We start from the raw sequence: 16,561 nt of genomic DNA on the forward strand, positions 1-16,561 counted from the left end.
TCCTAGGTTCTTCTGTCTGGTCCAAGAATTATACTGTCATGAGACAGATTAATAGGAGAAAATCAAACAAAAGTTTAATAACATGGTATACATGGAAGAGACTCAAGGAAGCTGAGTAACCCACTAAAATGGCTGAAACCTCACCTTAAATACCATCTTCAACTAAAGACAAAAGAGGATGTTGGGGGTAGTTTAGGATTTAGAAGCAGAGGAAGGAAATTCACATGAAGATGGAAAAGCAAATGTTTGGTAAACAAATGTTTGCTGGGCCTGGCAGAGACAATGGGACACAGAGGAGAATTTTAACAAAACAGATTTTGTGAGGTTCCTCCCTGTCTACCATACCAAGTTCATCCTATAGTTATCTATAGTGACAACTCCTTCCCTTCGGGAACAGGTCCTCTACCTACGTTCTTTAAACAGTTAGGGTAAAGTGAAAGTTTCTTCCTGAATCTTTTAGGTCTTGACTGTTTTCAGCTCAAAATAATCCGCATGTCAAAGAGGCATTTTGGGGTGACAAATTTGCTCCCCTACACCATCTTGCCCTGGAGGTAGCTGTCTATACTTCTAAGCCTAAGAGGAAGGAAACAAGGAGACTTCCTCAAGTGTCTGCCTTGCAGACCTAGGAAATGGCTGAAAAGCCTGAAGGCCGGGAAGTGGTTAGGAGACAAGAATTCCATTCCTGTGACAGAGGATGAGGGTCCACGCCTGAGCGGTCTTTGAACAGTGTTCCCTTTACTGCAGACAGCTGCGAGGGGGTGGGGAGGGGCAGGAGGAAGCTTTAAAGGTGGTGGACTGGCTGGGAGGCCTAAGGGCTGTGGGAAGGAAGCTGGAGGTGGAGGAGAGGGAGGAAAGGGAGGAAAGCGTAGGAGAGCAATGGAGGAAGCTTCTCAGGATTGCGTTCAGACTGACCCAGGAAACACAAAATCACAGACTTCTAAAGCCTGTGAGGTTAATTCAGCTCCAGCCTTTCAAAAAGACCAACCTAAGCCATCTCTCAAAAAAAGAGGTCCATCCTTTTTTTTTTTTTTTCGGTACGCGGGCCTCTCACTGTTGTGGCCTCTCCCGTTGCGGAGCACAGGCTCCGGACGCGCAGGCTCAGCGGCCATGGCTCACGGGCCCAGCCGCTCCGCGGCATGTGGGATCCTCCCGGACTGGGGCACGAACCTGTGTCCCCTGCATCGGCAGGCGGACTCTCAACCACTGCGCCACCAGGGAAGCCCCCATCCTTCTTTTAAAGACATGCAGCACAGCGACGTGTTACGTTGTTTATTAACCTCAGAGCCTGAGTCCTTACAGTTAAATCAAATCCACGATTAGTAACATCAAAATGCAGGAGAAAAGGCGATTAAAAATCATTTTTAGCTCTTTGCATGACAGTCTTAAAAATGATAAATGTCTTGTTTTGTTTTGTATTTCTTGAAAATATTCTTATTTTAATCTCAAGGATTCACAGCAAAATCTGTGCTCAGGATTTAGTCTGCTGTTACCTTGACGTGACCTTACATAAGCCTCTAATTGCCCGGTACCTTCACTAGCAAACCAGGACACAAAGTACACAGGGGAGTTCTTCCAAAGGCTCCTCTGGTCCCAGGCTGTCTCTACAGGCCTGAAATAAAACAATTCTGCCCCGTTAAGGACTAAAGATGAATATTCTGGGAACTTTTCTATTATTTTCGGAGTCAGCCTTTGAAGCCATTGTCTCTCACCTGGAGCTGCCCTGGCAAGATTTCCGCTGCAATGTACGAGGATGAAACACAAAGCCCAGCACTGTGTTTCTTTACCATGAGCTGCAGCCCCCAGTCACACGTCCTACACATGCGCCTCGGCTCTGTGGGTTTGCTGCAGACACCAAGATGACCCTGGAGGAGTACACTGTTTGATTTTTCAAGTTTCATAGCATTTCCGTAGGTGGCGGCTGGTGTGGCAGCGGCAGGGTGAGCAGGGAAGGCAGAGGGGGAGACACTCTGTGGACGGCCCACCTCGCAGAAGCAGGCAGCGTGCCTTTCCTGGCGGGAGCTGTGCGAGGCCTTGCTCGATCCCAGGATATAGCTCAGGGGTGCTGAGATGGCTGCTGTGATAAAAACGCCTTACCAAGGGAACACCATGCTAATACAGCAGGCTAAACAAACAGAACTGTGAAAACGGATGTGCGATTCATTTTATGAAGTCATTTTTGAGCATTTTGGGGGTACATGACACTGTGCTGTGGGGGAGGGGAGGGAGGAGATTAAAAAAATTAAGAATGCGGGCTTCCCTGGTGGTGCAGTGGTTAAGAACCCGCCTGCCAATGCAGGGGACATGGGTTTGAGCCCTGGTCCGGGAAGATCCCACATGCCGCAGAGCAACTAAGCCTGTGCGCCACAACTACTAAGCCTTCCTCCCAAAACGCCGCGAGCCACAACTACTGAGCCCACGTGCCACAACTACTGAAGCCTGCGTGCTCTAGGGCCCACGTGCCACAACTACTGAGCCCGTGTGCCGCAACTCCTGAAGCCCACACGCCTAGAGCCCATGCTCCGCAACAAGAGAAGCCACTGCAATGAGAAGCCCGTGCACCGCAAAGAAGAGTGGCCCCCGCTCGCCGCAACTAGAGGAAGCCCACGCGCAGCAACGAAGACCCAATGCAGCCAAAAATTAAAAAAAAAATTTTTTTAATTAAAAATGGGCTCTGCTACAAGGATGTTAAGGTCCAGTTAGACAACAGATCTGTGCGCATATGGTGCTGAAGTGCAGACAACAGGTGCTGTAGGGGTGGGAGATGGGAAGATGGGTTCTGACAGGGAGGGCAGGGTTCCTCCCATCTGAGCATTTTCTCGGAAAGGCCACCCTGCCCCCTTCCCAGATTTCAGCAGGGACCCCATGCTGTACTCTCTCCAGGCTGGGAGAGTCTGTGGTCCTCATCCTCCTGGTGAGAGCTAATCTCCCACCTGGGGTTTGGGTCCTCAACTTCCCACTTCCTTCGTGACCCGGTTCCAAAAATCTGTTCCTTCCTTCCTCATCTTCAACATCTCCTATCCGCCCTCCCAGGCAGCCTATAAAAACACTCCAGTATCTCTCTCCTGTTTATTAAAACAAACAAACAAAAACAGAAAAAAAATCTCAAAATAATTCTTACTTTTACTACAATGGCAATATCCATTCATCGCAGAAAACTTAAAAAAAAATATAGGTGGGAAAAGGAGAAGAAAAAAAATCTATAAATCCACCATCAGGAATTAACTACTGTTTCTGTTTTAGTGCATATTTAATTCCTGTATCTTCAATACCTTGTATAGTGTCTGAACACAGCAAACATTCAATGAATATTTACTAAGTGAATGAATGAAGGACTAATAACAGTTTCATAGAAGAAGTGGCATTTTAGCCGAGTCTCAAGGATAAGTAGGATTCATATTAGTAGGGACGCGGGGAAGGACATTCCAGGAAGCGGGAAAAGCATATGCGAAGCCTCAGAAGTGGAGCAATTCCGTATTAGGCCAAACGAACCCTACAGTGGCGACAGCAGAGGCTGAGGGAGCTGAAGGATGAGCGGCAGATGGTGAGGGGTGGGGGAGGGGTTGGTGGAGGTCTTTGCTGGCCGTCCTCTGGAGATTAGACTTTTGTAGACAATCATAACCCACTGTCTCACTGTCATGCTGTAAGAGGATATTGAGTAATAGGACCAGATTCAGCTTCTGGAAAGTCACCTACCACCAACTGGGGAAACAGAATGAAGAGGCCATGAACAGTCTCTCCCATCCAGGGGAGGATGGCAAGTACTTGGGTGGGGACAGCGACTGTGGTGACAGTGAAGAGAGGATTGATGAGAGACACTTTGCAAAGGTAGAGCTGCTATCACTTAGAACTGCTGGGACGTGGCAGGCTAGAGACTGAGAGCCTGGGTGGTTCAGAGGATGCCAATGCCATTAAAAGACCTGGAGAACATAGGGCGTAACCTCAGGTTGCAACAGGAGCATGTTTTACTGCATCAAGACAGGGGAAACGATGAGTCTCTGAAGGGGGGACTGTAGCAGACCCAGCTGGCTGGTCTCTCTGCTTTCCAAGAAGGAAAATTGAAAGTTACCTGGGGGAATAGCGGGTCTTGAGGGAAAGATGACTGGAAGGCAAAGTTGGAAGCTGGAAGCAAGAATACAGGTTTGAAACAACTGCATTCGCAATAAAGGATTCCTAAGCAGCACTGAAGATCCAGCTGAAGGAAGACAGCCTGAACTGGCACATACCACAGTTCTCCTACAATGTCCAATGTTCAAAATGGGGTGTTAGGCAGGGACTAGAAAGACTTTTCCTGAGCTACAAGGAATGGACAGAGACTTGCAGGGTTTTCTAGGATGGCAGTTAGGGAAGTCTGACCTCCTCTGAGGTCAGGTCATGGAAGCTGGGCTTCGGAGCTGCAACATAGTGGAGAGCTCAGCCACATAGTAAAAGCTGCTTTTCCCATGTGGGTAAAGATGCTCCAGGAAATGAGAAGAGACCCTAGTCCCAGGAACTCTCTGTAATCCATGCATTTCTAGCAGAGAAGACAGCGAGAAAAGAACAGGGAAAAAAAAATCGCACTTTAAAGATTTCTTAGATTTTATTCTGAATGAGAGACTGACAAGCTATTAAAAAGGAGAAAGAGACGAGACCTAATTTCTGACTTAGAAGAATCACTCTTACTGCTGTGTAGGGCGACGATGAAGCGGGGCAGGAGCAGAAGCTCAGAGAACAGTTAGGAGGCCCCTGCAGTCCGGGTGGGGGATGGCAGCCTGGGTGCAGGTGTCAGCGCTGGGAGTGGTAAGGAAGCGGGCAGATTCTGGAGGTATCGGAGGCAAAGCTGAGGTGACTTACTGCTGGCCTGGACGTGAGGGGTGAGAGGAAGACCAGAGTCAATAATGACCCCATGGCTTTTGGGCTGTGTAAATGGCCGAAAGGAGTTTGCCACTGATTGGGGCTGAAACGGGCACCTCTGGAGTACACTCCTGCATTCTAACTGAGCCAGACAGCACAGGGCAGGTACACTGTGGGAGACACAAGCTGTGGATTGCTACTGTAATTATGAGACTCTTCCTTTATGATTCGGACCTTTGACCCTGAGATTTTATGGTTCTAAGACTTAAGGACTCAGTTATCAAGTCAGATTCATTGTTTGTGACCTTCTTTAAAGTGTAAGATTGGTGTTGTTTCCGAAGGGGACTTCAAATTCAGATGCCTCCGATGAGTGGAGCACGTGGACGTGGTCTCTGTTTTGCAGGGCCTTAGTGCCAACTGAGACACATGTGCCGGAGGTGGTCAGGGATAATGAGTCACTGGCCTGACATGGTCAAAGTGGATTTCATGGTACCAGACTTGGATCTTACTAAGCACCAAGTTTGTTGGGTTTGTTTTCTCTTACGAAAATATATAATCACAATTATCTAGATCAGCGAACAATGCTCTCACCACCAATATGTGAGAAATATGCCCAAAATGGATCTTTCAGAGTTTACTCTTCTAAAAACCTGGGTACTGGCTTAATGAAAGTATATATGACCAAGGCTTCCTAGTGCATACTTAAAAAAGAATCTACTGGGTGTTTAAAAAAAGTTGGAATAGGCTTTCTATAGCTGACCATGCCTGTTCCAGAAAGTCAAGACATTCCAGCAGACAAAGGAAAAAAAACAAACATTTTCTCCACTTCAAGTCCAGCTGAGACTGGCAGCCATGCTGCAGTAGTAGAGTGGCTCAACGCTGCTGGCCCTTCTCTGGCTCCTTCTAAGTCCAAGACCTTGTATCACGAGAAGCCACCACTACATACAAACCCAGCCCCAGGCTTTGGCTGCCCTCCTCCTTGTTTATTGGGTTCTTGATGCAGGGCCACCCCCCTCCTTACTGCCTTCTCTGGCCCCCTGACCCTCCCCTTTTCCCACCCCTCCCCACCAACTCAGGCTTTCCTTGCCAGTGTCTTGAACAAGCACCACCCCTTGGACATGAGTCTGGAATCTGAACTCTCATTTCATGCATCTTGACTGTGAGTAAGAGATACTTATCTGTCACTACACCCAGGACTAACCAACCAGGTCCACCCACCGTGTGGCCTCTTGTTCTGGGTAGGATGTCTGAATGACCACAGTACAAGGAGTGTGGTTAGTGGGTCTTGCTCCACGACTGTCTGAAGTCTAAATGCTCACACTGCCTGTTTGGCTTGGTTTGATAGAGGCCCAGTATCCCCTCCTGGACCCTGTGCCTTCTTCACACCTGCTCTCCAGCCCCCTGCTGCCAGAAGGCTTGGTCACTAGACACTGCCTCCAAAAGAAGTCCCCCAGAGACCAGCTGAGTTTTCAGAGTCTGCCTCTTCCGAGTGCTTCTTTTATGACCCTCGTATTTTGGAAGCTCATTAGATCAGGCAGCTTTTTATTCCTTGGGTCTGGCCCTGGCAGGCTTAATTCGGATTCAGAGTTCTTTTCTGTTGACTCAAGTTAGTTTTCCTCTATGGGCTTTTATTTTCTATTTAGTTAAACTTTTGCAAAAATAAGCATTTATAAAAATATGAAAGTAATACATGTTTTCAAAAAACACTAGAAAATACAAAAAAGTAGAAAAAATTACTCGTAGTCTTACTACCCAAACATAACCACTACGGGCATTCTATTTTATTTCCTTCTGGTCTTTTTCCATTCATTTTTTCCCCCATGCATGTTCCCACCCCCACCAAAATATGACTGCTGGCATACTGTCTTCACAATTCCTTCTTTGTATTTCAGATAGTGTTTGCTTCTTGACTCTTAAAAAGGAACTTACTATCAGATATTTAGGAGTCACAAAAAACAAATGTGATGTTGGTAACTTGTTTTGATTCCACTTTGGACAAATCGATTGGAGACAATCTGGGAAATGTAATTATGGACTGGGTTTTAGATGACACCAGGGCATTACTATTAATTGTTAGGTGTCTGATGGCATTGTGGTTATGTAAGAAAACGTCCAAATTTTTTAGAGCCACATATCAAAATATGTAAGACTGAAATGACATGATGCCTGTGGCTTGCTTTAAAATACTTTAGCAAAGAATAAATGTTGACAGTAGTTAAATCTAGGAGATAGGGATGGTGGATTTATCATGTTATTTTCTCTACTTTCATGTATGTTTGAAATTTTTCAAAATAAAAATTTAAAAATTGAAGTATCGATAGTTCAAACAGTGACGTAGTTTTAAAGGCTCATTATGACGAACAGCAGCCCTCCGTCCCTCTCCCTCCCCTGCCCCTCCCCAAGGGTAGCCACTTTCACCTCTCAGCAGATTATTTTGTTATTTACTCTCTTTTTAAAAAAATTTTATTTATTTAATTTATGTTTTTATTTTTGGCTGCGTTGGGTCTTCACTGCGGTGCATGGGCTTTCTCTAGTTGCCGCGAGCGGGGGCTACTCTACGCTGCGGTGCGCAGGCTTCTCACTGCGGTGGCTTCTCTTGCTGTGAAGCACGGGCTCTAGGCTCGTGGCCTTTGGCAGCTGTGGCACGCAGGCTCAGTAGCTGTGGCTCGCGGGCTCTAGAACGCAGGCTCAGTAGCTGTGGCGCACGGGCTTAGCTGCTCCGTGGCATGTGGGATCTTCCCGGACCAGGGCTCGAACCCGTGTCCCCTGCATTGGCAGGTGCATTCTTAACCACTGCACCACGAGGGAAGCCCTGTTATTTACTTTTTCATACTTCTGTATAATCTGCTTGATTACTACTTGATTTTTCAGTTTTACGCATTATTCACAAACTTTTCACTATAGAAGAAGAGAATTTACTTTTCTTTCCACATACACTCCCTTCCCCCAACCAAACCCAGATAACCATTCCAGGCCCTCAATCCTCCCAGTAAAGTTATATCATAACTATGAGATTTAACTATTACAACTATGTAAATACTAAGCATTACTTTTCTTTCCTACACAACTTTTTATTTGCACCGAAACTAACAACTGCCTTGTTTTAATTTGGTTGCTTTTTCTGTATACTCTGTACATTAATCCACCTCAAGTTTTCCATCAATTTTCTAAAGCAGTGCTTCTCGAAGTATGGTCTGTGGACTTGTGGGGATCCATTCAGGGATCCATGAGGTCAAAACTATTTTCGTAATAACACTAGTAGGCATTATTTGCCCTTTTCCATGTGTTGACATTTATACGGATGGTACAGAAGCACTGGTGGGGAAAACTGTTAATACCTTGGCATGAATCAGGCAATGGCAACAAGTGGTGGCAGTGGTCAGGGTCTCGTCACCAGCTCACACTCGCAGGAAAGAATAAACCTAGTTCACTTAAGAATGTTCTTGATGAAGTGGTAAAAGTTAATACTTTTATTATGGCTCAACCCTTGAGTACTTGTCTTTTTCACTTATGCAGCATGTCAAAGTACAGTGGCTGTCTTGAGGAAAAGCACTTAACTTTGAGTTGTGAGCTGAACTGACTGCCTTTTTTACGGAACATCATTGTTACTTGGAGGAACAAGTGACGCACGACGGTTATCTGGCACTTCAAGAAAAACAACTAACGTTATTTATTGCCAATGATAAAATTCGAGCTTTTACAAAAATCAGAATTTTGAAAACCTTGTATCTGACACATGATACACGTTTTGTAATACTTAAAGACTTGTCTAGGGTCTGTAGTGATATTAATAAATATGATTTTTTAATATCATATAATGAAATGTGTCCACATTACAAAAATCAAACTAATAAGCCAATATTTTCTAAATGACTTAAATTTCTAAATACATGATAAAAAATCATGCATGGGTAAACGATCCATTCAAAGTGTGAAACAGACCAATAGATTTTAATGTAATCCAGTAAAAAAGTTCAGTTGATATTGTATTAGTCTGCTAGGGCTGCCATAACAAAATACCACAGATTGGGTGGCTTAAACAATTTATTTCTCACAGTTCTGGAGGCTGAGAAGTTCAAGATCAAGATGCCAGCCAACTCAATATCTGGTGAGCGCTCTCTTCCTGGCTTGCAGAGATGGTCACCTTCTGACCTGCTCCAATCTGAACCCCCATCTTCTGCATCTGTGTAGAGCTGGTACCCTGGGAAATTTCTTCACCATCGTCTAGGTCAGGTGTCAACAAATTATGGTCTGTGGACCAAATCCAGCCTGCCACTTGTTTTTAAGTAAAGTTTTAGTGGGACACAGCATTCTCATTATTTATGTATTGTCTTCTTTCGTGCTACAATGGCGGAGTTGAGTAGCTGTAATAGACCAAATGGCCTATAAAACCAAAAATATTTACTAACTGGTCCTTTACAGGAAAAGTTTGGTGACTTGCAATCTAGGTGATTCTTTCACTTCTTTACTGTACTAGTTTATTTGTTTCCTGAAACCCACGTCTTCCTCCTTCCTGATTTACTCTTTCTTTTTGGTGAAGTACATCTTCTGGTAGCTTCTTGAGAAAGGGTATATGAAATGTACATTTTTTTTGAGACCTTGCATGTCTGAAAATGTCCTTTCCTGCTCTCACATTTTATTGATGGCTTAGCTGGGTACAGCATTTTAGCATGGAAGTCACAGTCTTTCAGAAATTAGAGAGCTTTGCTTCACTGTCATCTAGTCTCTAGGGTTATAACAGAAAAGCCTTAAGTTATTTTGAGTTTGGATCTCCTGTATGTGACTCTCTTTCCTTCTTAGAAGCCTATAGGATCTTTTCTTTGTCCTCTGTGTTCTGAAATTTTATGACAATGTGGCTTGGAGATGGTGTGTCTCCATTACTGTGCTGGGCAGAGGGCTCTTTCTGTCTGGAAAGTCACATCCTGCAGTAATGGGGCATTTCCCTGAATGATTCTGTTGATCATTTCTTCTCCCTCTTTTTCTGTTCCCTATTTCTGGAATATTCATTGAACAGATGGATGTCTTGGACTGGTCCTGTACTTTTCTGTCTTTTCTATCATATTCTGGGACAATTCTTCAACCTTATCTTCCAATCTGAACCTTGAGTCTTCTTCAATCATGTTTTTAATTTCATGCTGTTAATTTAATTAAAAAAGAGCTCCTTTTCCCCCCTTCCGAATGTTTCTTTTTTAAAGTGCCTAGATCTTGTAATACAGATACTTTCTTTAAAAAAGAAATTCTCTGAGGATATAAAAGTACAGTTTCTTCTCCTTGTTTTGTTCTAGTTGCTTTCCTGTTTGGTTTTCCTGCTTTGGTTTTCCTATTTCATGTTCGAGGCTTTCCTCTTGGTTGTCTCTTTATATAGGAAAGTGAAATGTTAAAAGGCTGATTTTTAGTGAAATCCTAAAAATCTCTGCTTGAGTGGGTGGAGCTCATTGTCTGCAAGCTTTATTGTAGGGAAATACAGCTGAGCTGTTGGTTGGGAAATCCTTGAGGTTATTAGCTTTAAATCTTCTTTACCGCTCACATTCCTCAGAGAAAGATTTTCCTATCTTTGGACTCAAGGGTATAGGCTTGGCTACTAGAATTTTGAGGTTGGCTGGGAAAAGAAAGCTGGGACTCTTAATGTTCGGCCAGTGTTCAACGTGCCAGCATTCACTCAACCTCCCCAAAGGGGCCACTACCACAGCTGTGTTTGGCGTCCCCTAGTTCAGACAGCCTCTCCTTTACCCTGTCCCAAGGATAAATTTCTGGTCTTCTACTACGTTCTGGAAGGGGCAATCTTTTAAAATAAATTTTCAACCAATACAGTTAGTCTCTTCTTCACCCACCTCTTCCCCCACTTTACAGAGTTACCTGCTGCTGTCAATTTCTGAACTTTAGGATTCTGCTGTGTAAACTGGGTTGTTTCTTGGCTTTCTCTGGTGTTGGCTCAGGACTCAGCTTTCTCAGGACTGCGAAGTCAGTTACCACTCATCCATCTGCTTCTCAGCTTCCAAAGTTCTGTTGCTGTTGTCTCCTCTCCCATTCTCTTTGTCCTTGTGGGTTTATGCCTTTTTTAAAAAAATCTCTTCACTGTTGTTTTAGTGAGGTTTTGGGAGGGAATGAAAGTAAATGTGGGTATTTGATCCTCCGTCTTTATTTGGAGCCTCTTTATAATTAAATATCTCTTTTTTTAACTTCCATTTAATATTACAGCATAAACTTTTCCCATGTTCTTACACAGTCTTTGTAACAACTTTAGTAATTGTACAACATTCCACTGAGTCGCTACCATAGCTTACCCAATCATTACCCTATTTTCAGAAGTTTAGAGTTGTTTCTGTTTTGCGGGAGGGGACTAGTTTTTTCTGGAGTCATCTTTCATTTATCTGTCTCATTTATTCCCTGTATTTAGGGAACGGCCGCTGACATTAGTCTTCTCTCTCTTGTCAGTCCATGGTTTCATCACCTTGTGCCTTGATTACAGCACTACCTTGTGCAAATTACATTCATCTTCAACCAGCACAATGACGCAGCACTAATCTTTCTAAAATGTCACCTTTCTCATGACACTTCAGAGGAAACCTAACACCTACAATTCCTTTGCAACTGGCATTTGTGGGTCCCCATGGTTTGAGTCCACCTCACCTATTCAAACTCACCACCCTTTCCCCAAATGTCCTCCTTCACACAATGGCCTGCTCTCCTAACCACAGCTCAGGCCCATCCACACGGCCAGTGCCAGCCACACGCACCTTCATGTACACCCTCTCCTGCACGAGGCCTCCCCCACGTGACTCTGCTTACACTCTTTCTTCCTTCACATGATACACTGAAAACTGCTGAGGCTCAGCCTTCTAAATGGACTGAGAGCTCTTCCCCTATGTTCTCCTCTCTGGCACTGCCCCTACACTGCCCTCATCCTACCACCATGGGGCTCCAGCCCAGCACCAGAAGCACAGTGCTGCTGAACAGGGACTCACTGAATGGAATGGACACGCATGTAAGTTGTTACCTTGCCCTTCGGAGTTAGCGTCCAGATCACGGAGAAGGTCAGCTTGTCGGTCATGGGGTTGAGGCTGCACAGTTCCTCACACAGCAGCCTGGGAAGCATGGGGACAACCTGCAAACAGAGAACAGGCCATGAGCAGCTTTTTCCAATCCGCAGGAGCTAACCACAGGCTCAGAAGCAGCCTAGGGGGCAGAGTTTTGGTGAAGAGCTTGAGCTTCCAGTGTGAGCTGAACATGGAGGAAACTCTTTTCCCTGAAGATACAGCAGAAAGACCACACTATCTGATAATCTTCCATAAGCCTTTAGGGTCAAATGGGAATGTGAATGCGAAAGGTGAGAAGAACTGGTAATGGAGGGAAAAATACATGATAGCAATGAAAAATAACTAAACACTAAAACTAAAAAAAAAAACTATAAAAACAACTATACACTAAAACTAAAGCTCTAGACTCAAGAATGACTTGTACTTGCGGATATAACTATCCCAGATAACTGTACACTTAAGAATCCAATGTCTTACATTTAAGTCTTTAACTCATTTTGAGTTAATTTCTGTGCATGATGTAAGTAAGGGGTCTAGTTTCATCCTTTCGCATGTGGCTATCCAGTTTTCTCAACACCATTTATTGAAGAGACAATTCTTTCCCCATCTTGGCACCCTTGTCAAAGATTAGTTGGCCATACATACATGGGTTTATTTCTGGGCTGCCTATTCTGTTCCATTGGTCTATGTGTCTGCTTTTATGCTAATACTATACTGTGTTGACTATTACAGCTTTGTAATCGAGTTTGAAATCAGAAGTGCGATGCCTCCAGTTTTGTTCTTCTTTCTCAAGATTGCTTTGGCTATTCAGGGTCTTTTGTGAATTCCATATGAACTTTAGGAGAGTTTTTTCTATTTTTGTGAAAAATGCTATTGGAATTTTTATAGGGATTACACTGACTCTATAGATCACTTTGGGTAGTATGGGCAATTACACGATATTAATTCTTCCAATCCAAAAACACAGGGTATCTTCCTGCTTATTTGTGTCTTCATCAGTTTTCTCATCAATGTTTTAAAGTTTTCAATGTATAGGTATTTTACCTTCTTGGTTAAATTCCCAAGTATTTTATTGTTTTTGATGCTTTTGTGAGTGTGACTGCTTTCTTAATTTCTATATCACCTCTCATCTGTTAGGATGGTTATTATCAAAAAGACAAGAGATAAACGTTAGTGAGGATGTGCAGAAAAGGGAACCCTTGGACATTATTGGGGGGTATGTAAATTGACACAGCCATTATGGAAAACAATACTGGTGTATATCCAAAAGAAAAGGAATTGGTACTTTGAGGAGATATCTGCACTCCCAAGTTCACTGCAGCATTATTCGCAAGAGCCAAGACATGGAAACAGCCTAAGTGTCTGCTGACAGTCGAATGGATAAAGAAAATGTGATACACACACACACACACACACACACACACACTGAAATATTATTCAGCCATAAAAAGAAGGAAATCCTGCCATCTGTGACAACACGGATGAACCTGGAGGGCATTATGCTAAGTGAAACAAGCCTGACAGAGAAACACAAATGCTGTATGTATCACTTATGTGTGGAATCTTTTATTTAAAAAAAAGCCGATTTCATAGAAACAGAGAGTAGAACGGTAGTTGCCAGGTGCGGGGGAGAGGGAGAAATGGGAAGGTGGAGGTCAAATACTTTTATATACTTTCAGTTATAAGATGAATAATGTCTGAGGATCTAAGGTACAGCATGGGACTGTAGTTAATAACAGGGTATTGTGTACTTGAAATCTGCTGAGGTAAATCTTAAGCATTCTAACCACAGACACAATAAAGAGTTAACTATGTGAGGTGATGGACGTGTTAATTATCTTGACCATGGAAATCATTTCACAATGTACATGTATATCAAATCATCACATCATACACTCTAAAATTACACAATTATAATTGCCAATGATTCCTCAATAAAGCTAGGGAAAATAAAAGAACCCAAGGGCTGAGTGTAAACTTGTGACATGGTTTCATCAGACTGAAATTGCTGAATCAATGCTTCAGTAATTGAAGATACCACAATTGACCAAATCACATGTTGTAACGTTAACAGAATACTCTGATAAAACATCACTGATTTGGGGGGGAGGGTGATTGCTGAAGGTAGTGAAAAGGTACAAACTTCCAGTTATAAGATAAATAAATATTAGAGACAACGTGATAAATATAATGAACACTGCATTATCTATGAAAGCTGTTAAGAGAGTAAATCCTAAGAGTTCTCATCACAGGAAGGAAATATTTTTTTCTATTTCTTTAATGCTGTACCTGTATGAGATGATGGATGCTCACTAAACGTACTGTGATAATCATTTCATAATATATGTAAGTCAAATCATTATGCTGGACACCTTGAACTTAGTTTGATATTTCAATTATATCAATATCTCAATAAAACTGGAAGAAAAAAAAATCACTGAAAGATTCACAAATCCAGATTCCCTAGATGAACACTGTGGTCAACTAGTCACTAATTTTGCAGTTTTTTAAGCCCAAATTATTTCTTCCTTTTATTGATTTTCTATTCCATTATAAACTGATTCAATGGTATACTCTCTTAAATTAAAAAAAAAAAAAAAGGAAATCTTCTTCAACTTATTTTCAAATCATGACTTATAGCTATCCTGGAATGTTATTTGTCTACTCTAAAATTCCAAAGACAAAATGAGTAAATCTACCTGGATGTCCTGAAGCTACTTCAGGCTCCCTCCCTCCTACCTTTAAATCTATTCCTTCTTCCATGTTTTTCTTGATTAATGGCATCATCATTCACCCCCACCTCCCAAACTAAAAACGGCAGCATTAACAGACATTTATCCAATGCACTTACTGTGGACCTCCTAGATCTGCAGTGTCAAGCAACACTTTCTAACACTCTGCTAAGTAATTTTGAAGTAACAGAGCAGCAACTATGCACTAGCTGAGGTAAAGTTAGCTAGTTAAGTTTCTTTATCAGCAAAAACAAAACAAACCCCAGTGGTGTCCTACTCCGTGTGAGGTATCTGGACTTGTATTCTGTTTCAGTACAGTAAATAACTTTTGGTATGGAAAAGTAAATTCTAGAACTCACAGTCCACACCAGTAACAAACAGCTAATAATTATATGGCATTACTTGGCATTATTCTGAAGGATGCTGTATCTTTTGTATGTAAAACCTAATGACTACCTGAAGACTTCTGGTAACAGCTTTTATAAGGCAACTACTTTTGAAAAAGTTTCTTGCCATTGCTTTTGCATTGTTTGTTCAGATGACACTATATTCTCTGTTAACTTATTTAATGAGTATTCAAATGGGATCTAAATATTTAACATTTTCTTGCATGTATCAAGTGTTTTACAAAGTAATACATATTTACCTGCATAAACATACTGTACGAAATGGAGAAAATTTTAATACCATGATTGAACTGTAAAGATTTCACATTATTTCAGCCTTTGGACTAGGCTATGGACTGAACTCTGTCCCTCCCCCACCCCCCAAATTCCTACGTTGAAGCCCTAACCCTCAATGTGACTGTATTTGGAGGTGGGGTCTTCTGGTGGTAATTACGGTTAAATGAGGTCATAAGGGTGTGGCCCTGATCTGATAAAATAGAGAGATAACTCCCCCCTCCCTGCCCTGCACACACACAGAAAAAAGGTCACGTGAGGACACAGCCCTCTACATGCCAGGAAGAGAGTCCTCACTAGGAACTGAATTGGCCGGCACCTTCATCTGGGACTTCTAGCCTCCAGACTGTGAGAAAAAAAAAAAGTCTGTTATTTAAACTGCCCAGTCTATGGTATATTGTATGACAGCCCAAGCTGAATAAGACAGAATAAATTGAGTTTGTTGGGTGTGCATTGTTGGATTCTTCTCTGGGCTGCATTATCAGATAATTATACCAACTGCATTTCGGTAGCAGGTTGCTCTTGCCTTGCATGCCTGTAGTCCAGGGCTTAGTACCTTTTTATACAGATAGTTAGTATTTCTTCTAAGGGTTCAAGGCAGTATCTTATTTTCAATCATAAAGCTGAACATCTGAGAATGTAACATATTTCCTGACTTCATGTTTTAGTGTTTGTGCAAAGAAAGTCACTGCAACTAAATGCAATGTGGTACCCTGGACTCAACCCTGGAAGAGAAAGATAATTGGTGGAAAAACTGGTGAAATCCAAATGAAGTAAGGATTTGGTTAATAGCAATGTTCCAATGTCAACTTCTTAGCTATGACAAATGTACCATGGTAATGCAAGATGCTAGCAAGGGGGAGAGCTGGATGTGTGGTATATGGGACCTCTCTGTACTATCTTTGCAACTTTTCTGTAAATTTAAATTTATTTTAAAATAAAAGAGCTTATTAAAAAGAAAGCCCCTGTTCTCATTACCTGATCTCATAACTGTTATACATTTAAATATGGAAGACCTTTATGTTAATGAAATACAACCTGATCTATTTTTACATATTGGAGTTTGGGGTTAAGATTTTATTTGCAAAAAAGGCCTTTACCACTAAAAAAAAAAAAAAAGGCTAAAGACCATTAACCAAAAGGGTGAGACCCAGACTCATCAGCAGCACATCTCAGGAAAAACAGCAAAGGCTTTGAAGCCAGGCAGACTTGGGGGTCTAATCCTGGGCCCACCTTTTCCTGTGCAACTTTTCCTGTGCAACTAGGGGAACCTAGTATAATT

At 42.6% G+C, this 16,561-nt stretch overlaps 1 protein-coding gene across 4 annotated transcripts in view; it reads right to left on the minus strand.

The window, feature by feature from the left end:
* Positions 1–16,561, minus strand: part of DIS3L2 (DIS3 like 3'-5' exoribonuclease 2) — a 375,371-nt gene that overhangs the window by 85,831 nt on the left and 272,979 nt on the right. For 3 of the 4 annotated variants that reach the window (XM_082631000.1, XM_082631001.1, XM_082631002.1), the window contains one exon: positions 11,828–11,935. In XM_082631000.1, coding sequence (XP_082487126.1) covers positions 11,828–11,935 — 108 coding nt within the window. Of the gene's footprint in view, positions 1–2,671; positions 3,063–11,827; positions 11,936–16,561 lie in introns of those variants that run through there. The other variant, XM_082631003.1, reaches the window with a different exon arrangement.

Source organism: Mesoplodon mirus (genome assembly GCF_964341445.2).
Source record: "Mesoplodon mirus genome assembly, chromosome: 8".
NCBI lineage: Eukaryota > Metazoa > Chordata > Mammalia > Artiodactyla > Ziphiidae > Mesoplodon > Mesoplodon mirus.